This window comes from Pipistrellus hanaki, assembly GCF_964339955.1.
Source record: "Pipistrellus hanaki genome assembly, chromosome: 6".
Lineage (NCBI taxonomy): Eukaryota > Metazoa > Chordata > Mammalia > Chiroptera > Vespertilionidae > Pipistrellus > Pipistrellus hanaki.
Genome location: NC_140508.1, coordinates 59,277,699 through 59,303,805, shown reverse-complemented (window position 1 = coordinate 59,303,805; position 26,107 = coordinate 59,277,699). Strand labels below are relative to the sequence as shown.

Here is a 26,107-nt window from a genome sequence, read left to right as displayed (position 1 = left end):
TCCTTTCAGTGGGATTAGATGGGAGCCTGCTACTACTTGTTCTACCCACTTCACAGTGCCATCATGACCGACCCACAGGACAACCTGTGATAACACTTCAGAAAAGTAATTACTGAGTATTATCAACCAATGTCTCTCAGCTCTGACACCAAATATACTGCTCAAAGGAACAGACTGTAGCTTTGCAGAGTCAATCTGCATAGTTCAGCATGCTCCCTTCTCAGAAACGCCATGGCCAGTGGCTTCCCTTCAGTCTGCTTTTCTGGCCAATGAACAATCCTGTAACTTTTCATTGTTTCCAAGGAAAGAAGTTATTTAAGAAATTATGAGTAGAACTAATAATAATAAAGTATGTATTTAACCAGCTACAATTTACATTATCTTACAACTATAAACTCATAAGATGATGCATATTTATGACAGATTTTTTAAAAAGATAAAGAGTGGACCCTGACTGGTTTGGCTCAGTGGATAGAGTGTTGGCCTGTGGACTGAAATGCCCCAGGTTCGATTCCGGTCAAGGACATGTACCATGGTTGCGGGCACATCCCCAAAAAGGGATGTGCATGAGGCAGTTGATTGATGTTTCTCTCTTATCAATGTTTCTAACTCTCTGTCCCTCTCCCTTCCTCTCTGTAAAAAAATCAATAAAATATATATATTTTTTTAAAAGAAAAAGAAAGTTAAGAGGGGATGCTGCTCCGAATCAGGAACCTACAGACAATTGCTGCAGGTCCCTCAGTTGATCCCCTATTAGCCTGAGGTGAACTAGATATAAGAGCTCAAGCTGCTTGATAACTCCTGTCTGGCAAGACCACACCTGACTTCCAGAGGAAGAAACACAACGGCTCCTGTTACCATTTCACCTGCCAAATATCAAGTGAATTCAACTCACCGATGGAATGTTAAATGCGTACAGAACATTCCTGGCAAGGGAGAAGGAGACACGTGGCACCCAAGTATCTGGCCTGTGGAACATTAGAAAAACATAGATATATACTTCTCCATTCACTTCTGTTTTCTCTTCTTTGGGCCCATACCTCCCTAATCCTTTCCACTTCTATTTTTCCTGGAAAAAATAAAATAGCATAAGTCAACATCTTAACGAAGAATGGGAATGCCAATACATGTCAAATTTATTAGGTCTGACAAGAGGTGTTAGCATGATAATGAAAGCTGTTGAAAGTGTAGTCACTCTGTCTAGTTTTAAAGTGCATTAATTCAATTCACCACGTCCATTTACATTTAACAAAAGACACACGATGACATTTTGACATACTTTTCCTCCTCTTGGATCTGATTTGTGTGAAAAGTAAAACCCATGCTAAGAACATATGAGGATGTAATGGGGGAGGGGGAAAAGATACACTGAGGAAATTTTATCTTAGAAAATAAAAAATAAAAAAAGAGAGAGGAGTTATGGTGTGCTGCTTTAGTAAAATTTTAAGTCCCATTGATGCAATTAAAGGAAAATGAGTCAACTGATGACATGCTCCTTTCCAGGCGAGGAACCACATCACAGAGCAGAGGACCTGTCCTCCAGTCCCATGGCCTTGGTCCTGGTGGAACTCCGTGGGAGTGGGGGAGGACTGTGAGTGTGTCTTAGTTGGTGGTGACTCATCTATTGTCTCCACACCCTGCCCTGTGTGGCCTGCTCTGGCACCATCAGCCACCTCACTGCTGTACTGCCAGCCTCTGTCAGGCTTGGCCAAGTGGAGGTGCTGGAGGGAGGAGGAAGGATGAACTGATCCCCCCATTTCCCCCAGCCTCAATTCTTCATCCCAACAATGGCAATGCCTCTCCATAGCAGCAGCTGAATGAATCCAACGTGCAGTTTTTCTAATGCCAGCAGAAGCATCCTCATCCCGTGGGCTCAGAGGCCAGCACCAGCTGAGCAGAGCCTTCTTCCCAGAGACCCAGACCCAACACCAGGAACTCCTGAGCTTCCTGGAGGATGCCCAGCCACAGGGGGTAGCTGCTGCTCCAGTCACCACCCTGGATACCTGTGCCTAGTTAACAACTTAATGCATTGCTTATAATTCTTTTCTTTTCTTTTCTTTTTCTTTTCTTTTCTTTCTTTCTTTCTTTTTCTTTTCTTTTCTTTTTTTTTTTTTGAAAGGGAGGGGGCAGGGAAAGCTAAGAATATATTCCTCTCCCCCCCCCCTTTTTTTTAGCACTTACAATTCTTTACATTAAATTCTCTCAGAATAGCTATGCAGTTTCTGTCTCCTGATTGGCACCACTCACAAACAGCACTTTTAGGATTTAGGAGGCCTGGACTTGCTGAATGAATGATTGAACGGATGAACCAATGCTCACAGTGCTGTTTGGGAGCTGACCATAAGCCATGTTCATTGCACGCACAACAGGAGTGAACAAAGGTGCTTGCTGGGAGGTCAGCAAGGACTGAGCCCAGTGCACTCCCATCCCCATCCCCCAGATCACCACCCAGCTTTCTAGGCAAGCCCTTTTCTCACTCCCTCCTCTGGGCTCCCTTGCTTTAGCCAGAGAAGGGCAATCACAGTCTTACCACCTGGGGTAAGCATGTCCCCTACCACGTGGGTGTCTGCAGGGGACCCCTTGGAGTTACGCGAGGGACACCAGTTGTGCATGTAGAAACAGCATTTCTGCCAGATCTGCACTAAGGCCCAAACTCCAGCAAATCCAAACCTCATGCCCGACTCTAGGAAAGAACACAGCCAGAGGAGTCAGGTAGACTATTACCCGATTGGAATAACACAGCAGGAAGCAAATGAACATGATTAAAGAAAATGGACTACATTTCTGGCTTGGCAGAGGAAAAAAAAAATATGTAAATAAATTTTTAAATGCACCTGAAATTTTCCCTGGTTACTGTTTACTTAAGAGTGGGAATCCTAAGACAAGAGTGCCACCTGCTGTCCATTGTCAGACCTGAACATCACGGTTACTTCAAAGCTAATGCCCAAAGTGGGGCAACTGTGGACAAAAACATTCCATGTTTACGTTGTATGAAGGCGCACAGGCATGACGGCTCCCATCCTTTAGTTTCCACAAGACATTTGGCCCTTCCTGGTTATTTCCATATGTCCAGAGATACCCAGAGAGGCATGCTGGCTGGTGTGGCTCAGCAGTTGAGGGTGGACCAAGAACCAAGAAGTTGCCAGTTTGATTATTGGTCAGGGCACATGCCCAGGTTGTTGCTTGATCTCCAATAGGGGGGCTTATCCATGTTTCTATTGATGCCTCTTCCATCCTCTCTCAAAAAAAAAAACAATAAAAGCATATTTTTTAAAAGAAAAGAGCAGGCCCTAATTGGTTTGGCTCAGTGGATAGAATGTCAGTCTGCAGACTGAAGGGTCCCAGGTTCCATTCCAGTCAAGAGCATGTACCTTGGTTGTGGGCACATCCTCAGTAGGGGGTATGCAGGAGGAAGCTGATCAATGTTTCTCTATCATTGATGTTTCTAACTCTCTATCCCTCTCTCTTCCTCTCTGTAAAAAAAAATGCAATAAAATTTTTTAAAAAGAAAGAAAAGGTAATTCATCTGAAGATTAGAAGTATGCCAATTTCCTGGCACAACTCCTGGCAGATAGAACCAAAACCGAACAGTTAACATAAGGAAATAAATACTTGTGGCTGCGGATTAGATAAAATAATAAGGTTATAGAAACCTGTTCCCTGGAATCAGGGAACCGCAGGATGCTAGAACTAGAAAGGGTCTTTGAATATTTTGTACAAGAGCCAAAGCAAGACTTAAGAGTCGGTGGAGTGGCTGGCAGGTTCCAGGTGCCATTTTAGGGCACTGGAGAAAATGCACATGAAAAGCTTGGAAGGTATAGAGTGGTGATGACGACCATGATGATGGTGACAATATTATGTGTTAACTCCCTCTCTGGATGGGGGTGGGAATCTAACGTTCCCAATCATTTTCTGAAACTTCAACAAGAGACCTAAGTAAAAATTAAGTTGATATGCAAATACCGCAGAAAGAAGAAAGCACAGACTCGCATGCATTACTCCCAAAAGCAAAGGGTTCTACATTAAATTCTTTCTGGAAACAAGTTTTGGAGCTGCGTATATGCACGAGGAGTGTGACTAGCCTGAGTGAGCTAGAGACAACATAAACCAGAATGGATCAGCAATGGCGGTCAGACAAGTGGGACAGAGGGAAGCAGAAAAAGCAAGGGCATCAGACCCCGCACAGTGCACCAGGCTGTGGTCCGGACAGCCAATCTCAGGCATGCCTCTTCCTTTCTCTGCCAGTGCAGCCTCTCCACCCACAGCGGGAAAGTGTGAGGACCGGTCCGTGGCCGCTGACATCCTGCTTACAACGCCAGCGATGTACATAGCCTCCAGGAAAACTTGATACTTTGTCTTTAATAGAGAGGGTTTTGTTTTCTCCTTTCAGCTTTTTACTGCTTCATTTTTATTTCACATGGAACTTACTTCACAGCTTTGGGATAGATATGGAATGTATCCCCTGTCCTACCACCGATAGCATTCCCCACTATGATCCGAATGTGTTCACGCCATCTGTCTCTGCTACCCACCATATAATTCTCTACCCATCTACTCACTGGCACGTGAGCAGAATGAAGTGATAGTCACAGGAGACACCACAAGCCTGTTGTTTTCCTCTGATGCAATTTCCTAAAAATGCAACATCAACATTGCTAACTGTGGCATTCGGTGGCTCACTGTTAACCGGGATATCAATGACCAGAATTCCTCTTCCAAGTATGTGCTCACACATCTTTTGCAATAGAAGCCAATAAAGTCAAATTCGTTTCTATGGTGATTTAGCATTTTCATTTCAATAATTGAAGGCTTCCTGGGCAAGGGAAAAGTATCGTAAGGTAAATCCCCCCCCCCCAAAAAAAAATTATTAAAGAATATCAAAGTATGCCAGTCATAATAGATATTTTCATGATATTGATAACATTGACTTAAAAAAAAAAAAACTGTATGGGGAGATGACAGTGCCTGTGGCTTTGCCCTTAGCACCACTGGGAGAAAGAGTGAGAATGATATAATCTTGCCTTCTCTGAACATTTGGTCAAAAATTGCCTCCTCTGCAACCCCTCCACCCAAATGACTCTATACTATTCACCTGGATTTATTTTTCTCCACAGCAGTGAACACTATTTGAAGTAGCATATGATGGTTATAATGCATAATGATGTAATGAACACTCTGAAACCCCATATGTTACCAATAAATTTTTTTTAATTTTGTTTGGGGATCTTGAAACAAACAAATAGACATGCAAACAAACATTCAAGTGTCCAAGTGGATACCTTGTTTGACCGTTTCCCCAATTCCAGAAAGCCTTGAGGATCCCAGAAGCAACAAGGCGGCTGATTGTTTGCCATCATCTGCTATTCCAGAAGAACATCTTAAAACAGTTGTTTTAGCCACTTCTGCAAAGTAAGGGAACATGGTTCTTGCCAGATCCTGGTCAAAACAGAAACATTTCAGTGACACAGCCAGGAAAACTGTTAGTTGCTCTCCTCTGGAGGCTGTGACAAAACCCTGCATTGCCTGCAAATATCAGGATTGACTATTTTCCAGCCATTGATGGATATTTGGCTGCTGTCCCAAACATGTAATTGGCATCCCCTATTTTTATCAGCCAGAAAGATTGTAGATGAAACTCCAGAACTACCACACAGGCAGATATATGCTATCTGGGTCTGGTTAATTAGATAATTTGTATCACTCGAATGCATTAACCAATAACCCCAAATTCATCCCAGGCATGAAAACAGATCAATGAATGATTTGTGCCAAGAGTCATCTCTCCAGCCTCCCATTTGGTTTCTAGCTTTCTCTGACACTGGGAGGCAAAAGTAGTGAGTTCAGAGAGGTGGTGGGGAGGGAGGGCCGAAGTATCCTAGAGTGACTGGCAGGTGGCAGGAGCAACATCCCTCCATGTCACACACAGTAAGCAGGCCCTCGGTAAGTTCACAATTGTCCTGTGGAAGGCGTTAGCAGCCAGCACAGGGGTCCGAGGGGACACAGTGACAGGTCAGTCGTCTCTGTCTCCCTTAGAAGTAGTACTGCTTAATTATCGAATGAAAACAATCCAGAAATGGACACCAGCTACTTAATACATAAATTAATAACAGTGCTGTGAGTCAATTATCAAAGCTGTTTGGTCTTGGAATAAAATTCTATTTTTATGTGAGCCTGGGGATTCTGATTGAAGGCTTCTTTTCTCTTTTCCTCTCTTTTTTTGTCTTTCATGCTTCTAAATAGAAACCTGAAAGTTGACAGAGCCTCGGCTGGTCCCAGTTTTGTGAACAAGCAGACCAACCACCAGGCTGGAGCATGTCTATTGTGTGTCTCCTCGGTTCAGATACCAACTTACAAGGCGGAAGATAAGCAGAGGAACTTCACCAACCTTTTCCACCAGAGCAAGGAGCATGCAGGGAGCACATTGCAAATTCTGTCCAAGAGGGAGAGAGCAAGAGAGTATTTTACTAAACTCCTTCTTTGTTCATCACAGAAAAGCATTCTGGACTGAAGGGTAAATCCTACCCCCCTGAGAAGACCATGAAAGAGGATCTCCCTTCCCTAACTCTGGGGGATCCATGAATTAATAGAGAATCCTTCTAGCATGTTCAATTCTTCTAGCAAATACTCTCTTGCTCTCTCCCTCTTGGACAGAATTTGCAATGTGCTCCCTGCATGCTCCTTGCTCTGGTGGAAAAGGTTGGTGAAGTTCCTCTGCTTATCTTCCACCTTGTAAGTTGGTATCTGAACCGAGGAGACACACAATAGACATGCTCCATTCACCTCATCGGGGAGTGCTTTAGATTAATAAATGCAAGCATTCTAACATTACTGGTGGGATTATTACATCGTGTTGAATATTTAATTTATCTGACATCACCCTACTGACTCACTGCTATAATTGATTAAATCTGCTTCCCGGTAACACAATCTGATCGTTTTTTCACAGCTGGGCTCCACGTTCAATGTCCTCTTCTGCCACACCTGCAAACACATTGCCTCCTTCTGCATCCATCTGTTTCCTATTTCCCATGAGTGGGAGCTGGTGAATCCTGGCTACAGGAATGGAGCGGGTGGATATGCTGAGAAGTCAATGGGGAGGGGGTTAAAAGGGATGGGGGCATCAAAAACTGGGATAGATGGATGTCTGGTCAATCTGTTGGACAGAGTCAGGCCTCAGGCAACAAGCATGGAAACAAGGTGCCACCACCAACTCCAGATGCCTGAGGATGCAGCAGGCAGAGACGTGACTACTTTCATCCTTGCAGTAGCTGGCACACCCAGTCTGAAATCACCAACAAGGTTGGTCCCACTGAGAGCTTGTTAATAGACAGAGCAATGGACCTTTTGCCTATCTTCCAAGATTGATTCATTCTAAGCCAGATTAGAATGAATCCTGTGAATAGTCACTTTATTCATTCAGTGACTATTCACAGGATAACTCTGACATGACAGCTATTTTAGAAGCAATGATGATCTAGGAATGGTTCCAGAAATCATAGACTTGTATAGACAGATCGAATCAGTGCCTTTTACCTTGTGCCAGGTGCATTAGAGAGATCATTTGTAATCCTTCCAGCAACCCTGCAACAATAGGTATTATCATCGCTATGCGATAGATGAGATGTTAAACACCACTTGTGAGTTCACACAGCCAGGACGTTGCTGACTCAGGTCTGTGCTTTCTGTAATAGAAGGAGATCCTACTCACCCTAAATAAAATGTAATGGCTGTTATCCTTCATAAAGAGTCAGAGAGTAGCACATACCTACCTAGGACTTCTTGTTGAAGGAGTTTTTTGTTTTTGTTTTTTTAATTATTTTATGGATCACTGAGTTATAAAGGGAGGGGTTGACATTTGTGTCCTTAGGTTCCTTTGTTGGAATCCTCTTTCACTGCATTCACACCCCTTGCACCTCCACCCATAAGGATATTGGGTCTCTTTCAGGCTTTAGTGGACAGGAAAATATGGTTATGGATCAAAATATTTCAGATCAATTGGAGACTTTTGTCATTTTTCAGAAATTTTGGTTACTTGGACATAAAGCCCGTTTCTACCACAGGGAGCCAAGATGGGCATGTTCAGGGCTTTGCATGCAGTGTGAGGTGGGTGCAATTCTATACCCATCTCAGAGATGAGCCCGCAGAGGTCTGAGCTTATGTGAAATTTTGTAATTGTAATTGGAGTATTATATTGAAGCATTTTTATTTGTAAAAAATAGAACATCCTTTCAAGCCCAGTCTTAATTTCATCAGAAGCCCCTTTCTGCTTAATGGAGACCAAGCACAGCCTGCAGCAGCATTTAAATGATGGCAAGGTCATTGCTGGGTGGCCTTAGTTTTTTATAGCTAGACACATTACCACCCCTCACCAGTGGCACTGTTTCTTCAATTACAACTCCCTCATGGTTTTCTGAGTGAATTCTTTTGATTAGATCCAGCAGGGTAGATTACACTGAGAAATGAGGAATATCTTACAAGCAGTTAACTGATCTGATCTGACCTCAGAATAGAAAAGGAGAGAAACAATGCTATTCTGTAACTTACATATCAAAAAAGAATCATCATCTTACAATTAAATAAATATACGTAAAGCAATGTGTTCTGAACTACTTAAAAACAGGATAGCATACCAAAAGCTGGATAAAAGTAAATATAACAAAATATGAGTAGTGTGTTTTTCTGGATGTTGGGAGTAGGGCTGATATCGTTCTTATTGATACTTCCTCATTTTATTTAATGTATGTAGTGAGCATGTAATAATATTATAATCAGGAAAAAACACAATAAATTTATGCTGAATATTAAATTATGAAATTTTACCAAAAAACATTCCCATTTAAATTTATGTTATGGCCGGGACCAGTTTGGCTCAATGGATAGAGCGTCGGCTTGGGGACTGAAGGGTCCCGGGTTCGATTCCGGTCAAGGGCATGTACCTTGGTTGCGGGCATATCCCAGTAGGGGGTGTGCAAGAGGCAACTGATCGATGACTCTCTCTCATCGATGTTTCTAGCTCTCTATCTCTCTCCCTTCCTCTCTGTTCAAAAATCAATAAAATATATTAAAAAAAAAATTATGTTATGCCCAAATAAAGTTACTTAAAAGCTAGATGAATATGTAAGTCTACATTCTCATAACATCTCAATTACAGGCTTCTGTCTCTAGCCAGAATATGAGTGGCAAAATATGAGTGATGGTCCCACATAAAACAAATAAAAAATATTGGTATTGTATTTTTTTAAAATATTTTATTTTAATTGATTGATTTGAGAGAGAGAGAGAGAGAGAGAGAGAGAGAGAGAGAGAGAGAGAGAGAGAAGAAACATCATTGGTTGATTGTGTATCTTGACTAAGGATTGAACCTGCAACCATGGCATATCTGGATGACACTCTAACCAACTGAGCTGCTCAGCTAGGGCCTAAAATTTATTTTAAAGACATTCATCAGTGACCTGACAAGTGGGAATTCAGAAAAAGGAGGGAACCAACGAGACTTGTATTTTCCAACCAAAGTATTTGCCAGACCTAGATAAACCTGAGGTTAAATTTCTATAGCTTTTCGGACAGAGCCTGGTGTCCGCCCTAGGTGAGAAGCATGTCCCCTTTTCTGCAAAAAACAAAACAAAACAAAACAAAACAAAACAAAACACCCTCAACTGTAACCAAATGGCTAACCATCAAAATAAATGTGAATTGGGAAGAAACCTACTTTCCTCTCTTCTGTGGATAATATAGAAATGTTCAGTCTTAAAGATTTGGGCTGGGTAGAGAAAATAATCTCCACCTAGAATTTATACAACATGCTGGGCCTCAAGCAAGTATGCAGCCCAAATTTGCACCAAATGGGCAATCCAAAGCTTTAATCCTATACACCACTTTAAAGCCATCCCTGATAGGTGAGGGACCCAGGAGGGAGCAGAAGCAGATGCAGATCCTTTGGATAAACCCTTCTCCCCCTTCAACCTGGATGTCAAAGGATTCCTTTAGTTTCTTCAGAGAAAGCTCATAATAAAAAAAGTAACAATGATGATTATTGTGGTTGCAACAGGCAGCAGAAACAAAAAATTAGCAGAACAGAGATAAAACATTAGATATTGGAATTATCTGACAATGGATTATAAAATAAATATGTTTAAAAGACATGTAAAGAAAAAGGATCAAAAATAGTAATGAGAAAAATATTAGAAAGAAGTGCCTAGGAGCCTGGACTAAAAACCAAGAAGGATATCTAGACATTAAAAACATGACTAGTGAATTTAAAAATTCAACAATTGTGGTTTAATTGATCAAAACTTAGCTGTAGAGAAATTATTGAACTAGAAGATATACCTGAAAAAACTTTCCAGAATTCAGCCTAGAAAGAAGAAAGTGATTTAAAAAATAAGAAAGAAAAGAGATTAAGATCTATGATAGAATGAGAAAAATCTAACACTGAATTGGAGTTGAAACCAGTGTGATTAGAATTGAGAAAAACAATCATATAACTGCTGAGAATTTTACAAAACTGAGGAAAAAAACATCAATCTACAAATTTAAGAAGCTAGTGAATCCCAATCAAGCATGATAAATAAAATACTAAGACACACCACAATGAAAGTGAAGACAACAGAAGCAAAGTTGAAAAAAATCATGAAATCAATCACAGATAAAATAGGAGTTGCCTAAAAAGACAGCAATTAGACTGACAGTTGATTTGTCAAAAACAGCAGTGGAAGACAACATGCAGTGATAAAAGTTTTCAATGTGATAAAAGAAAATAAGTCAGCCTATAATAATTATAATTCAGTTATAAAATATGTTTAGATGAATAAAAACTGATATCATTTTTCAATAACTACTAATATACTTTAACGAAAAGAAATTCAAAAGGATGTACACTAGATAAAGAAAAAAATGTGATTCCTAGCTCAAATGTCTAAGATAGAAGATAGAATGATAAGACAAAAGTCGGGTAAATATGTGGGCAAAACTAAAACACAAATTGTAGTAAACAATAATAAAAATTTCTGGTGTCATTTATCTTAAAAAGAAAGAGAATGCATTCACAATATATAAAGTACATATATGTACTAAAGTGTGAGAAAAAGTGTAATAATTAGAAGGGAAAGAAATAATCATAATTATTTTAAAGATCTTTTAAAAGACTAGAGAAATAGATTAACTTTAGACTCTGGCAAGTACACACTAGAAAAATATATTGCATAATTAACCAACTAATATGGAGGAAAATAAATGATAAAAATATTTAAATACACAATAGGGAAAGAAAAAAAAATGAAATGTATAGATGGCAGGACAAATAGGACAAAATAGCAGAAAAAATATCTCAATTCCATATGGATTTAGAACACCAGTTCTGGGACACTATGATCATTAACCTTAGATATGTACACAAAAGGAAAAATCAGAAGTTGATTAGCTTCTTTCCTCAAGCCACTGCTGTGATAGATGGAATGTCTACCTCTTTTGGGATAAATCACTCTTCTTCATGACCACAACATCATCAAAACTCTACTGAAGAAACAGTCACATTCTCAAACACTAAGGAAGTCCTGCATTCATAAAGGAACAAATCTTAGAATAAATGATCCAGTTCAAGGATCTGTGTTGCAACTATTCGACTCTGTTGTTGTAATGTGGACCCAGCCAGAAATAACTTAGAAAGAAATGAGCATGCCTGTGTTCCAATAAAACTTTATTTACATAAATAGGCAGTGAGTCCGAATTGGTGTGCAGGCCATAATTTGCTGACTCTGATTTAGTTCAATAGGAACAATAAGAGGAGACAGTATTAATTCTAGCTTTTAAACAGACTTGGAAAGTTCCTTCTATAGTATGGTTTCTGTGACCCTGTTGACCACATGTAGGGAACTATTTTAGGCAATAAATTTCCTGGGGTGGTGCCAGGAAATTCACTCATTGCCATATGGCATCCATGATGCCACAGAGCTACTATCACCAACAGAAGGCATTAAAAGATCTGGTCACTTTATTAGGTGCCATCTTTTGACAAGTGTCCCTCACAGGCACATGCCTACAGCTGTGCCTTGGCAATGGCTGTGATGTCAGCCCCAGAGACGATAGACACCGCAGTACAGTAGAGGGATTAGCCTTGTCTAAATATATTGACAAATATAGTAGAGGACAGGTGGCTCTACCTCATGACTCTTGAAATGAGAGGCCCAATAAAAGGATAAGAAGCAAGTGACACTAATCTCCTCCAATCACTTAAGAAATGCCAGAACAGCCTTTCAAACTTGCCCCAGAACCACATCCTATAAAGGGGTGGAGGGAATCTCATGTAGTGTCCTAGGATGAGAGCAGGCAGTGGCTAACTTGGACTTCGACAACAAAGGATTTACACAACCGAGTGAAATAACTTTCAGAGGAATCTGGATAGAAAGCAGACCCAGAAACAGAAGTTGGAGACACTGCAGTGGGGAAATGAAACCCTGCCCAAGGAGCCTTAGGAAACAGGAAGGAAGGTCTGGAAGAAAAGGGTCCTGAGATTGAGAAAACGGCTGGTGAATGAGGCTGTTATGAAACAACAGTGAGGGGTAGAATCAGTCTCTCTGAGAGTTGGGGTTGGCCCATGAGGATTCTACAGTGGTCCAGCCCCAGGAACCCTGGTAGAGCTGATGACCTCTTCCTTCTTCATTGCTGCTCTCTCCCAGTGAGGGGCAAACTGAGGAATGGTGTGTCTGGACATGCTCATCTTTACAAGGATGTCTCAGGGCACGCAGATTCCCATGGGATGAGATTAAACGTTGCCATACATTTAATTTAATTTTTTATTTACTCAGAATACATAGTGCAAAAAGCATTCTCTATGTCACCAGCCAGAATAACCCATCTGGGACAGGCAAGCATCATCCATCACATTTGGCGTTTTGATTCAGTGTTCTGTCTGAGACTTGCAATGACAGAGCTGCCACCATATGTGAAATCTGCCGTCGCTCTGCTTACTGTTTCATTTCATCCTTGATTTACTGTCGCTTTCAGAAGTATTGAACGCATTAGTGTAGGGTTGAGTTGATGTCTACAACACTTCTTAAACTGTCTTCGATTTTCACAGCTAAATATTTTAAGAGTTGGGGCATTTGAAACTGGAGTGTAAAAATGTTTGTATGTGTTCATTGGGAAAGATAATCAGTAAAAATATCACTACAATGCTTGAAGACCTCTTTGAGTCACAAATGATGATTTTGGATTGGGACAGGCTGGCGTGACTAAAGCTATGGAGCCTGGATTGCAATGGACTTAATGCAATTAACCACACCGTCGGACGTGGACTGTAGACTGGAAGGGTGTTGCAGACAGCTCCTTAAACCTGGGCTTCAGCCCAAAGAGTCAAACAGAAGATGCCTGTGAGAGATAGAGAGGCAAGGAGAGGAGAGGCTGCCTAAGTCAATGGCAGAGGTCTCTCTGCCAGCACGCAACCAGAATGGAAATTTCTTTCCCAGCAAACAACAACCAAGACTGGGAATGTGCCCACAAAACCAGCGGAGGCTCTGGAGCCTGGGGTGGGAGGTTCACATCAGAGTCTCCCTGACTCCAGAGAGGTATGAGTTTGGGCATCTACGCCTAGGAACTCAAAGGTCATGCTGGGAGGCATATGACCAGGGAGGATGCACTGGGTGCATCTCAAGTGCAAATTCTAATATTCCTGGAGGATTGAACTGCAGGCCTTCGTGACACAAAAACTAAGGACTCTCTTAGAGGAGCATGCTGGTTTTATTGTAGGAGGGGCCCGCTCGAACAGGGAGAGCAGGCACAGGGACGGTGCAAGCGAGAAGAATCAAAGCCAAATGTCAAAGGAAGAGGCCTGCCCTGAAGAGGGGCCCCAGACTGCCCCCAAAGCTCTTGTTCGGGTGGAATGAAGATGGGGCAGAGATCTCCCCACTGCCGGGTCCTTCGTTTACCAGTCCTGACTCCTTCCTGGAAGCTTGTAAAGTCCAACCCACTTCAGGTGTCACCATCTCCCATGCACCTCCTTTCTCTTCTTTTCTCCAGCTTTGACTCACACTGACTTCTTCCCCTTGGGTTCCTGTCCTAGATGTTCAAGTGCATCCTGAAATTTCCCGCAGGCAGTATCATGGTGGTGCTCCTGAGATGAGCGCAGTGCTGCCTCTGGCAGGCTGGAAGAGGCATCACCCCCTCCTGGCTCACTGTTCCTGACCCAGAACTGTGGGCACCCTTTGTGTCCCACTCTCTATATTTATAGAGAAGAACCAATTAATAGGGTTCATGCAGAGACTGATTGGAAGATATAAATCACTAGACGGTTACTCAGTGTAAATCAGTTCCTACATGAGGATTTACCAACACCAATTTTTGGGGAACTGGTAGTAATACCCCAAACTACCATATTGTTGGTTGATTGTTAATGATCTCTTTCTTAAATACACATTCAGATGTACAAACTGAATTTAGTCATCAATAAACTACATAGTTCTCTGTAATTCAATTGTTTCTTGTAAAATTCTGAGTTAAATCTTTTGTGTGCTATTAAGGGGATATATCTAAGCAAAATGAGGGGGTCCCTATATTCACAATACCAATGCCCTCCCTGGGTAGATCAGAGAAACACACCTGAGAGACCACATAGAACAGTGGAATCAGATAGACTTGTGGCCATTGCCAAGCTAGCTTCCCTTACTAGATTGACAAGTAATTTAAGCTCTCCAAGGCTCAGTTTTCCAATCTGTAAAATAGGGTAATAATCATGTAAAAATTAAGTACATCTGACTCATGGTACTAAATTAATGGTATCTATGTTTGTGTTATCATATTTAATCATTATTTTATTTATTTCCACCAACTAGAAAACAAAGAAGCTAAATTGCAGCAACTAAATAATGCCCTCTGACAAAGAGTAAATGAGATGATACTGACAATGCTGACCATTCTGTCCCCAAGCTAATCATTTATTTATTTGATTCATGACTGTGAGTTTAATTATGTATGCATTGTTAATGTTAAAGTTAACCTAAATAAGTGATGAGTGTTTTCATATGTTGAGTTTCTTCTCAAGTACAATATATTTTAACAAAAGTAACTTTGTTTTATACTAAAAGGTACTTCCTACACAGGTATCAGTTGATTGATTTAAGAAAATTTCAACTATGGCACAATTTCCAAATCAATGATTTCTAATATTTAGAAATCAATGAATTTTATACAATGTATTAAGTATTTAATGTGGACCAGGAAAAAAAGTTATCTGCAGAGTAATACAGCAGTGAAATAAGGTGTTGCTTATTGTCATGCATTGGGAAACAGATATTATATGAGTTGTACGTCTGTATCACTATATGTGTAATTACATATACATTAATTAAATGTATTCACAAGCACATGCATATAATTTAAGTTATGATAAGTACTATGAAGGAAAAGTGGAAAGTCAGAGAAAGTTTTTCTGAGAAAGTATATTTGAACTGAACCTTAATGGATAACTAGGCTTTGGCCATGCAAGATCATTCCAGGGAGAGGGAGCAGTGTGTTTGAAAGTCTGAAGATAGAACCAGTGCTCAGAAATATTCAGGAACTAAAGAAGGCTGATATGGGTGCACATTTGTGAGAGAACAGAGCAGTGGGCAATGGGTCAGAAGAAAGAGAACTTGAGTTTGCAAAGCCTTGTGGAGCATGTTAAGGATCTGGATTTTATTGTAAGAACATATTGAGGGACTTCAAGCAGGGGTCCAACATGATCCCATTTGCATTTTTAAATCATTCTTTGTGCCTGTGTGGAGAATGGATGAAAAGGAGCTGAGAGGAAGAATTAGGGAAATCAGAAAGAGACATGATGGTGGCTTAGGCAGGCCAATAGGAGAAATGGAAAGAAGTATTTTGGAGGTAGAATATCAGAATTGGGTAACAAATTAGATGAAAGGATTAGAGAGGGAGATGGCTAGAATAAATTCCAGGTTCCTGAGTGGGAAACAAGGAGGAAGAATAATATTTAAGAGAAAATTATCAATAAATCAATTGACTAGACTGTTTTTATGGGTAAGCCCCTGTTATTAAAAGTACTTGAGCATAATTTTTTTAAATATGTATGGAGAAATTTAGATTAGATGAATTTTAAGATCTGTTTATTTTAATCGTAAAGTTTGCAACCATTGCATGGATGTTAGTTTGATAATATTAAGAAAAGAAAAGAAAAAATAAATGTTTAGCTATCCCTTGACCTATGGAATTGGGTACAGCTTATAATTTTTAATATATTTGATATCAAATTACTTGCCACTTCTCTGTGTTACACAATATTGTTACATTATGTAAAAATTAGAGTTTTGAAAAGATGTGAAGTAGTGTGGAAACATTCTCATAAAGCCTTAGTTTTGCACAAAATTCAAAATAATGTCAATTCTGTAAGTAAAAAAAAAATAAAATTTGTGTTTTCAAAGCTGATAAATTTTATGAATTTTGAATTGTGTTTATGTTACCTTCCTTTGATTGTATTTCATTTTATTTGGTAAACAGAAATACTGATCACTCTTTTCTTGAATTAATGATGAACTATGATAGTTTTGAATTAAGAAAGGTATAGAGGGAAATATCCTCACTTAGAGTGAAGCTTTATATGTGGCGGAATTATAGGACTTTACCTATAAGTCACCTCCCCAGCCCCCACAGATGTAGATCTATACAAATGTTATACATTCAATAGAATTAGTGAATCATCTTTTCCTCCGAATATTTTATATATATTCACAGATGTATTATTTTAAGAGGTTCTTATTTATCTTCCTCTTTGTCTCTCGTTTTCCCAAAGTATAGATTGAAAGTAAGTTGTTTGCAAGTTTGTAGACAATTTTTAAACTGTAGCGATATGTGGGTAGGAAGACAAATATTAAATCAGAAATTATTCCCTACATTTCTATTCCCTGAAGGAGGAGGAACTGCAAGAAGGGAAAAAGCCTGTCATCATCAAAACACATGTGGGAAAAATAATTTCCCAGTGTGGAGATAAAATTCTGTGAGCTGTCTCTGCAGTTCAAGGTCGGAGTATCAAATCTATTCAAAAGCCCTTGAATTAGCAGAACATAAGTGACAATGGATTATCTGACCAATGTGTGGGAGAAATATGTGCACGTACATACCAATAGAACTTTTTCTTTGTTTCTAAAAACTATTTGACATTGTGTTTTACCTTTTTTCAAATATCCTGTGCCAAAAAAAAAAAAAAAAAAAAGAAAGAAAGGAAGGAAGGAAGGAAGGAAAGAAGGAAGGAAGGAAGGAAGCAAGGAAGCAAGGAAGGAAGGAAGAGAAAAGAAAGAAACAATGACTCACATCCTGCATTGATCCCAGAAAGGGAGACCTCTCTCAGTGACTTGTGTGAAAACAGACCATCATGTATAATGCATGAGGCAGTTTCTTCCCCACATGTAAGAGTAAGAATGGGAAGCTCCATAATTCCTCCTTGTGCATGACTTTATGGTGCTTCTATGCCTCGGGAGAGAATATGAGATGAAGCCAAAATAAAGGATATTATTTAATTAGTTTTGAAAGAAAGCTGTTTGCTTCTGCTTAAATCGGAGAGAAATGAGTGATTCGGATCAAGAGCTCAACTCACTCTTTGGAACACGTTATGCTCTTTATTTATTTATTTATTTTTTAAACAGGAAAGATTAAAACTCTATGTTCCCAAATAATATTATTGAATCAAATCCAATGAGGTTTTTTTAAAAAAAAATAAAAATAAAAATAAAAAATAATTAGGAATTCCTTCTCTTCCAAAAACATAGGAGTTTTAAATCAATCAATCAACGAAGTCAAACAGCTTATGCAACTGTTAAGGCAGTTGTAACCATGGAATTGCATTATGTTTAGCTGAGCCTCGTTTTCTTCGTCCATGGACTTAAGGCCCTATGGAGGATGGGAGCTAGTTCCCAAGCCAAGTCCCCAAAACCTGCACCGTCTTAGGATGCACAGATACTCGGGGAATGCTATGCTGGAAGCTTTTCATGCCATCCCATAGGGCTCTTACCTCATGCATGATGTTCCAGAGACAGAAAATAGACTTCCCCAAGGCATGTCCCGGCACCCTGACTTCTAGGAAACTCAAATCACTCAAAAGCAAAGAAGGTGGGCGATTATGTGGTGTTCCACTGGCAGCTGTAGCTCATACCATCACAGTCAATAGTCTTCTAGCTTTCATAATGCATGTTTCTCACAAGGGTATCGGGAAATACTTCGACACTTTTCAAATGGACTCCAGTTCATCTTTTATTTTCTGTCTTGTGCTGAAATAAGGAATAAGTCTAGATGCAGTAGGAAATTAGGAAATAAGCACTCTCCTTGCAAGGAGATTCCTATGGCACTACTAAAAAAAAAAAAAAAAAAAAAAAAAAAAAAAAAAAAAAAAAAACCTGCATAGCAAGCTGCATGCTAATAGCTTTCAGTTATGTGTTCCTAATGATGCCCCGCTCTGACGGATTTGTTAAAAGCCCTCTTTGCTTCCCTTTTATTACTATGCTGTCCTTTTCTTTTTAAATTAGTAATGCTTTGGATTCAGCATGTAACTTGACAGGTAACTTAAAAGGAACACTTGTAAGAAGTTCTTTTCTCAACAAGGTCAAAATTGTTCCCATTACTGTTACAATAGCTTTATTCTTTCTCTGTATTTTATTTTGTATTCTTTTTTTTCTTTTTTTTAATATATTTTATTGATTTTTTTTTTGCCCCCCACCCTCCCTCCCATACATACCCTCCCTCCCCAGAGTTTTATGTCCATTGGTTGTACTTATATGCATGTATGCAAGTCCTTCGGTTGATCTATTGTATTATCTCCCCCCCCGATCTTCCTCCCCTCCCCATTGTAATTTGACAGTCTGCCTGTTGCTTTACTTTCTCTATATCTGTCTCTTGGTTCATCAGTTTATAATGTTCTTTATCATCCACAAATGAGTGAGGTCATGTGGTGTTTCTCTTTCATTGATTGGCTTATTTCACTTTTTAAAATATCTGGTGGAGTTGTATTTTGCTGTTCTTGGATGAATTATAACTATTATAGTACTAGTACTTAGTTGCACCATCAAGGGTACTGTTACCTAGATACACATTTAATCTAGGCTGGATATTTTGTTTCTCAAGTATAAGTTACACAGAACTGAAAATCATTCTTCGATGGAGTAAGAAGATAGAGCACATGTGGTTACTGAAGTAGATATAGATGGAATCATCGAGTATTTAGTAACTTCATATTGGCCAAATCTAACAGGTCAGATTTTTTCCTGAACTCATCTTCTGTTTTTCACCATTTGTAATGGAATATCAGTGACTCCATTCAGACTCCCCCTAGTCTCAGTATATTACTGAAATGAATCAACCCAGTCCACAGTTCTTTAATCTTCCTCATTTTTAATGTACAGCCATCAAATGCATATTTGTTAGGTGCTTTGAAGCATGGGAATTTTAAAATGCAATAAGCCATTACCAAAAGAAAAGGATTTTGTTTAATGTATCCTTGCAAATAGTGGCAGCATTCCCTCTGTATCTCTTTTCAGCCCAAACATGACATCGTTGTGAAGTACAGGTGCAGAGTCCTGAAGCCACTCTATCTTTGGTTGTTACAGAAAGGCAGGCTATTAACTGAAGCCTGAGAATGGAGTCCATTTCTTTATTAACCGTTTATTAAGTCGACAAGATAAGTAATGACTACATTTTTCTTTCTAATATGCATCAGTTTTATGCATTTAGCAGTATTATTCCTGGAACAGATGTGTCTTTTCAAAGTCGTCTTTCTTTCCTAGGAACATAGGATTTCTTCTTAATTGTGTGCTTGTAAGCTGCCACCGCGTTAAGCAGTGCTTATGAACACACCACTGAGATTGCTCTGTCCCGAGAGCCAAGTGACATGAAAACCACAGAATCATCAAGATTGCGAGCAGCTAGCTCCCACATCAAGCTCCCAATTAGCTGGTATTCTTTGGGTAAATTTATTCCTCAGCCGATGCAGTCATCTCCAGCGCTTCGGTTTCAGAAGCCTTAGAAATACCTGGGAGTTATTTCAACGTGGCAGGATGTGAACTGCGACAAGATACAAAAGAAGCACCTCAGTCAATCAGCAAACTATAGAGTTTGACAGCGAAACACTGAAGGCAGTCTCAAACTCCATCCGTGTTACTGTTTTGCATCACTAAGCAGATTATACTCAGCACTTCCCCTTATCAATAAAAAGGGCCATTCCCAAAGAATCAATATCTACAGAACATTAGGCAACGACTATTGCCTTTAAGATTCCCTCAATGCTAAGTATCAACAAAGAAAACTTTGCTGCTATACTTTTGAAAAGCGCCAATGGAAGCCTGACACTAACTTGATAACACTTTTTTTTTCCTTTTTCACATAAAGAGTATAATGAGCTCTTGGGTCGCTTTCAATACATGGTTAGGTTCTTTTTCTGGAGTAAAGTTACTGCAGCGTCAAGTGACTGGAAAAGCAAGGAGAAGAAATTAAATGATTGCTCAGCAGGAGAAGTGCGGTGCCGCTGTCCCGGCCAGCCTCTCCGCCCACAGCAAGATCATGGAAATTCGGCGGGAGCCCAAGCGGTTCTTCAGCAGCGACCACGAACAGGCGTGATCTGGCACCCGCCAGTGTCTGTCTGACAGCTGCCTGCGCTTCAGCCAGCGCTCAGAAAGTGATCCGCCGGGTTCTGCACTGCAATTTCCCTCTGAGTCATGAGGTCAAGTGAAAACTCCACTGATGTCTTTAATGTCTTTAAATAGTCTTGGCTCTAGCAAGCTAACGTGGGTGAAGATCCGGCAGTGTGCCCGTGTGTGCCTGGCAGGGAGAGCCAGGGCTCCGGTTGCTGCTGGAGGGGGAACTTAAGAGGGGACTTCAGCTGCCGCCCGGTGACATGGTAAGCTCTGTTTGCAACGGTCTGACAGAGAGCTCCTGCGCAAATGTGCTAATGACCTATAGTATCTGATGATAGCTACGGGAATTGACTTGCGTCTTTTATGAGTGGGAAATGGACTTGGAAGTCTGTTTGGAAAATCACCTGTGATATTAATAAATGATCTGGACCCTCTTTGAACAGCTCTTAGAAAATGGCAGCTCCCTACTAAACCTGCCTATGCTCGGACCCAGTGCCCCAGCCCTTTGCTCCACTTTCCCACAGGGAATAAAGGGAGGAGGGGAAGGAATTAGGATGCAATGGCTGCAGGGGATAAGGGTTTGACTGATTTCTCCCAGTCCTGTTTTTTTGTTGTTGTTGCTGTTGTTGTTGTTGTTGTTTTAGTTATTGTTCTTTGTTTATTGAGATCTTGGAGCTTGGTCTAGTCTACACCATCCAGTGTGTTGCCCTCCCTCCAGCCCATCACTTCCATTTCTCTTGAGGGGGATCTCGGCTTGCTGCACATCACAGGATCCCACGTGGGTTTCTGTCCCTTTCACCACATTGTGGGCTCCTTGGTAGAAGGAGCAGGGCTTTTCTCCTCTCGGGTTCCCGGTGAAGGGGAGCGAAAAGAAGGTGCTAAGGAATATAAGTTTAACAGAATTAAGCCAACGGTATTAAGAAGTTAGACAGGTCTTGGCAGCAAACTCAAATTCTGTCTCAAAATGGTTAGCCATATTCTACAGTTCAAAAGTGCCAAGACACTTGAACAGTGGGCTCGCCATTGATCTGTGGATGCTGTACTTCCTTCACTGCCACCTCTTCGTTCTAATCCTTTAGCTCTCAATACATCATAGATGTTTCAAGGGCTCTCGGCTACTGTGACAACAGGAAGACCCAATGACCCTTGTGGCAGGGACTCTAACATTGCTCGTCCTGCTATCACATTTAACTAACAGCCGTACATGTTTATAATTAAAAGCAAATGTAATATTTTACAGCCTTTTGTCCAAAGAGCTTTTAAAAATGTCACCGAAGTCATTTTTAAATGCCCATAAGTGAAAGCCAAGTGGCAAATATCGCCCTCCCCTGAATGTTAGAAAAGCAATTATATTTTTTGTGTGACTTGTCTATGCCTTACCTTCTTTTTCCTGCCTTTAGACCATTCCCCCCCCCCCCCCCTCAATTATTAGCTCATCTCTGAGAGGGCAGATCCAGTAAGGAAGGAGAAGGGAAGTTAGAAAGGATGACAAGCATTGGCTGGCATCTATAGAAAAGCTCAGGGGCATGACTATGGTCAAGAGGATTGGGAAAGAAGGTTGAAACTGCAGGTTAAAATCGGGTTGTTTTTATTATCTAAAAGCCATCATGAGCCAGTCACTCAGCACCACACATAAATGAGCAGCTTGATTGTTACTCTACAGTCATGTTAGAGACAATTTTCTTCCAATTATCCCTCCCCTGCCTCATGCTGCCCCCGAACTTGAGGGGAAAGCTCTGTCTAACTTGGTCATTGCCAGAAGGGCAGGGCTCCAGCTTGCCCTTTGGTCCCAAGTAAGGCTTGGTCCAGGCTGGTGCAGGACCGTGTCTTGCTGTTGCCACCTGGCCTCAGGTTGCCAATTCCAGGGTTGACACCAGATGTTGCCAATGCCTCATACCATACTTGGCACGTACTTAGTAAATGTTTAACTTCTGAATCCCATTGAATCAGACCTGCTGACCATTGTTCCCAGGGTCGAATCCCATTGCTCCTCAGGAAAATTCAAGCAATTATTTCTCTTTGGAGAACACCAAAGTCCTGTTTCCATGTATGCTACGACCAGATTATGGGGGTTATTAGGAACATATTGTGGGGGTTATTAGGAACATACAGAGTTCACACCAAACCCCTGCCTAGAAATCCCTGCCTAGAATGCCATTCAACTACAAATTAGCAAATATTAACACACACCTTGACCAACCAAACAGTAAGAGGAGAAAGCTCAGGCTAGAGAAGTACCCAATGGGCAGCATCCGGGGGAGCTGGCTGCTGTTCCTGCCTCTCTCCACGGGCTCTCAGTTGTGCTTTTTGTCCTTCAGGTAGCTGACCAGCATCTCCAGGCCCCCCTCCACCAGCTCGGGCAGAGGCCTGGCTAACGGGTTATGGGAAATGTGCAGCCCCTTGTCCATGGGGTTCCAGGCGATCCTCGCCAGCCTGCCCAGCAGGTAGAGCTCCTCGGGGAGGGTCTGGATGTCGTTGTTGTTCAGGTTCAGCACCTCCAGGCCGGCGAGGAGGCAGAGCGAGCGCGGGAAGGAGTGGATGCTGTTGTTCTCGGCGATGAAGATCTGCAGGCTGCCCAGGCACTGGATGCTCTCGGCGATGTTCTCCAGGCGGTTGGAGCCCACGTGCAGGAAATCCAGCTCCCTCAGGGCAAACACGCAGACGGGGATGTGCACGAAGCAGTTGTTGCTGAGGTTCAGCTTCCTGAGCCGGGAGAGGTCAGCGAGGCCGGCGGGCAGCTGGGAGAGGCGGTTGTGGGACAGGCTCAGGACCTCCAGGCTCCGGCAGGCGCCCAGCTCGGCCGGCAGCTCGCTCAGGCGGTTCATGTTGAGGAACAGCACCCGCAGGCCCTGCAGGAGGCTGAGCTCCGGGGGCAGGCTCTTCAGGTGGTTCCCGCACAGGTTCAGCACCACCAGCCTGCTCAGCCTGCCCACGTCGGGGGGCAGCACCCGCAGCTGGTTGTGAGACAGGTTGAGCTTCTGCACCTCGGACAGGCCCCACAGGAAGTCGGGGACGTCAGTCATCCCCTTGGTGACCAGGCTGAAGCTGATGTGGCGCATGCCCCGCTTCAGCAGGGCCCGGGGGTCCCTCCCCGAGAGCAGGGCATCATCCCACGCCGACAGCTTCTGCCTCCTCCGCAGGCACCCCGTCCTCCTGGGGCCCTTGTCCTTGGAACCGGCGCTGGACTGTCTGGCCCCCATTTGGTTTTTGCTCCTCACCCTCTCCCCACACCCCGGTGCCCAAAGGTTGGGATGAGTCCTACCCCAGCTGCTGAAAGCCTGGCTGGCAGCGGGCGGGGAGCGCAGGCCGAGGTGAGGAAAGGCCGGCGGCGGGCGGTCAAGGGCGGAGGGAGCTCCCGGAGGGTCTGGGTCAGATGTCCTCTGAGACGCCCCACCGTGGCCCCGGGACAGGCGGTGAGGTTAGATGGTGTCTCTCGGAGCGGCGGGCTGTAATGATATACTCCGTCCCTGCGGCTGCTGCGGAACTGAACCCTGCACTCCCTCTGTTTGTGGAAGGCAGCTGTCCCTGTCACTCTGCCCGGGGTGAACCAGGCTTTGGTGTGTGCACACAGGTCACAGGGAGGCTTTATGTAACTCTCTCCTCTCTCAGCTTAGCTTGGGTACCACAGCTGAGCGGGGTGATCAACAAGCCCATCTCCAAATAAAAGAAGCAAAGAGGAAAAAGGAAGCAGGCCACGCAAGCCCAGGCTCCATGGTGGCCTGACTCATCGGGGCTCCAGAGGGACACTGGACTAAATCCTGGTGACAGAGTTTGTCTCCAAAGCTAAGGATCCTCAGATGATGTACTCACTCATTTCAACTTTGGTGAGTTGTGGAAAAGGAAGGAAGGGGCCCGGACATCTGGAATCCTCCAGGCAGGAGGTCTTACAGGATGCTGGTCAGTGAGGAGAAAAGAAAGGGGGTCCAGACCCCCACTCCCATTTCAACTAGATTTCTCTGGGGACCTCTGTCATACAGGGGCTTCTGAGTTTTGTGGGGTGCACTTTAAGTGTCTGAACAGCCTCTCAAGTGGCTGCCTTGGTAAGGTAAGCATGGGGTGCCCACTGTTTTGGAAAAATATAAAAACAAAACAGTATAGAGAGACCTCCCTGGGTATACACCTCTTTCTCGTTCCCTCCCCTTCTCTCCCTCTCCACCTACTCGCCTTCTCCCCATCTTGAATTTAAAAAATAAAAAGTTAACTTGTACCCTAAGTAAAGGGAGGTAATAGTTGGTGTTATATTCTGAATTGTGTCTCCTCCAAATTTCAAATGTTGAAGGCCTAACCCACAGGACTTCAGAATTTAGAGATTGGGCCCTGTGAGAACACAGGGAGAAACCTGCCACCTGCAGGCCAAGGAGAGAAGTCTCAGAAGCAACCTGTCCAGTGGACATCTTGGTCTTGGGCATGTTCCCTGCAGATCCATGTTCTTTAAGCCATCCCCTTCTGCAGTGCTTTGTCCCCACAGCTGATGCAGCTGGGGAGGAGGCAGAGATGAGGCATAAGTAAATAATAAATAAACAAACAAATAATGAAAATAGGCGGTGATTAAAGGGAGAAGTGATATCCTGTGGATGACCCAGGTTCTAAGAAAAGGGCTTGCCGTCTGTAACGAGGGCTGGGTTGGCCAGAAAGCATGTGGCTTTTGCAGGCAGCAGCCCATGAGCACAGCCCCCCGCACAGCAGGTGTGTGTCCTGGAGAGCGATGCTGGTCCTATGACCTTGGTCACAGAGTCCAATCACCAGGCCAGAAGCCGGAGCTGGGCCCTGACTGGGTGCTGCCTGCGGCATCTGCAGGCCCAGCCACTGAGCGGCCAGTGTCTGGGCAGGAGCAGCAACAAGAGGTATAAAGCAATGCAAGGTCATTTCTCACTCCACTTGGCATTGGAAAGAGATCTGACCCCTTTTCACCAAGTAAACCCCTGGACGAAGGCGGAGAGTGGATTTTTTAAATGGATACTTACATGTTCTATTAATTGGGGGAGGGAGGTAAGAAGCTTAATTTGTGTGCTAAGTTTTTGGAGCAAACCATGCCTTATTATGTATATGACAGTAGGGTTCTGCTGTTTTATAAAAAGTTAGCTAGGCTTCTTTTTTCCCTCATGAGCAGGAGAAATTATGCTATAATAGAATTCCTGACATGTGGGAAATAACAGGAGCTGGGATGGTTTGAACAAGAATCAACGGCTTTCTTCTTTATGGCAATTCTTTCTTTTTCTCTTAACACATCTCTCCAATGATAACTTTTTTGAGCATTTATCAATAGTCAACATCTATTGAATGTTTACTATGTGAAAGGCATTGCACTAGGTACTTTACAATGCAGGATAGAAGTATTAAAATTATCTTTACTTTACAGATAAGGAAACAAAGATAGGATGAGATTAAGTAATTTATGCAAAATTAATTCACTTGCCCAAGTTCAAGTATCTATCTAGTCAGTGTCAGACACAGAATTCAAACCCAGTTAATCCAGCTCCACCACCTGCTGGAACTATAAG

At 42.2% G+C, this 26,107-nt stretch overlaps 1 protein-coding gene across 1 annotated transcript; it reads right to left on the bottom strand.

Annotated features, from left to right (window-relative positions):
* Positions 1 to 19,354: 19,354 nt before the first annotated feature.
* On the bottom strand, positions 19,355 to 23,827 carry LRRC30 (leucine rich repeat containing 30). The gene is made up of 2 exons (XM_084888533.1): positions 22,797 to 23,827; positions 19,355 to 20,037 (listed from the first exon to the last, which is right to left on the bottom strand). The coding sequence occupies exon 1, from the start codon at positions 23,804 to 23,806 to the stop codon at positions 22,901 to 22,903; it is 906 nt and encodes a 301-aa protein (XP_084744659.1). The 5' UTR covers positions 23,807 to 23,827; the 3' UTR covers positions 19,355 to 20,037; positions 22,797 to 22,900.
* Positions 23,828 to 26,107: the final 2,280 nt, after the last annotated feature.

Excerpts from the sequence above, each read along its gene's own strand:
- LRRC30 (XM_084888533.1), bottom strand. The coding sequence starts at position 23,806 with ATGGGGGCCAGACAGTCCAGCGCCGGTTCCAAGGACAAGGGCCCCAGG.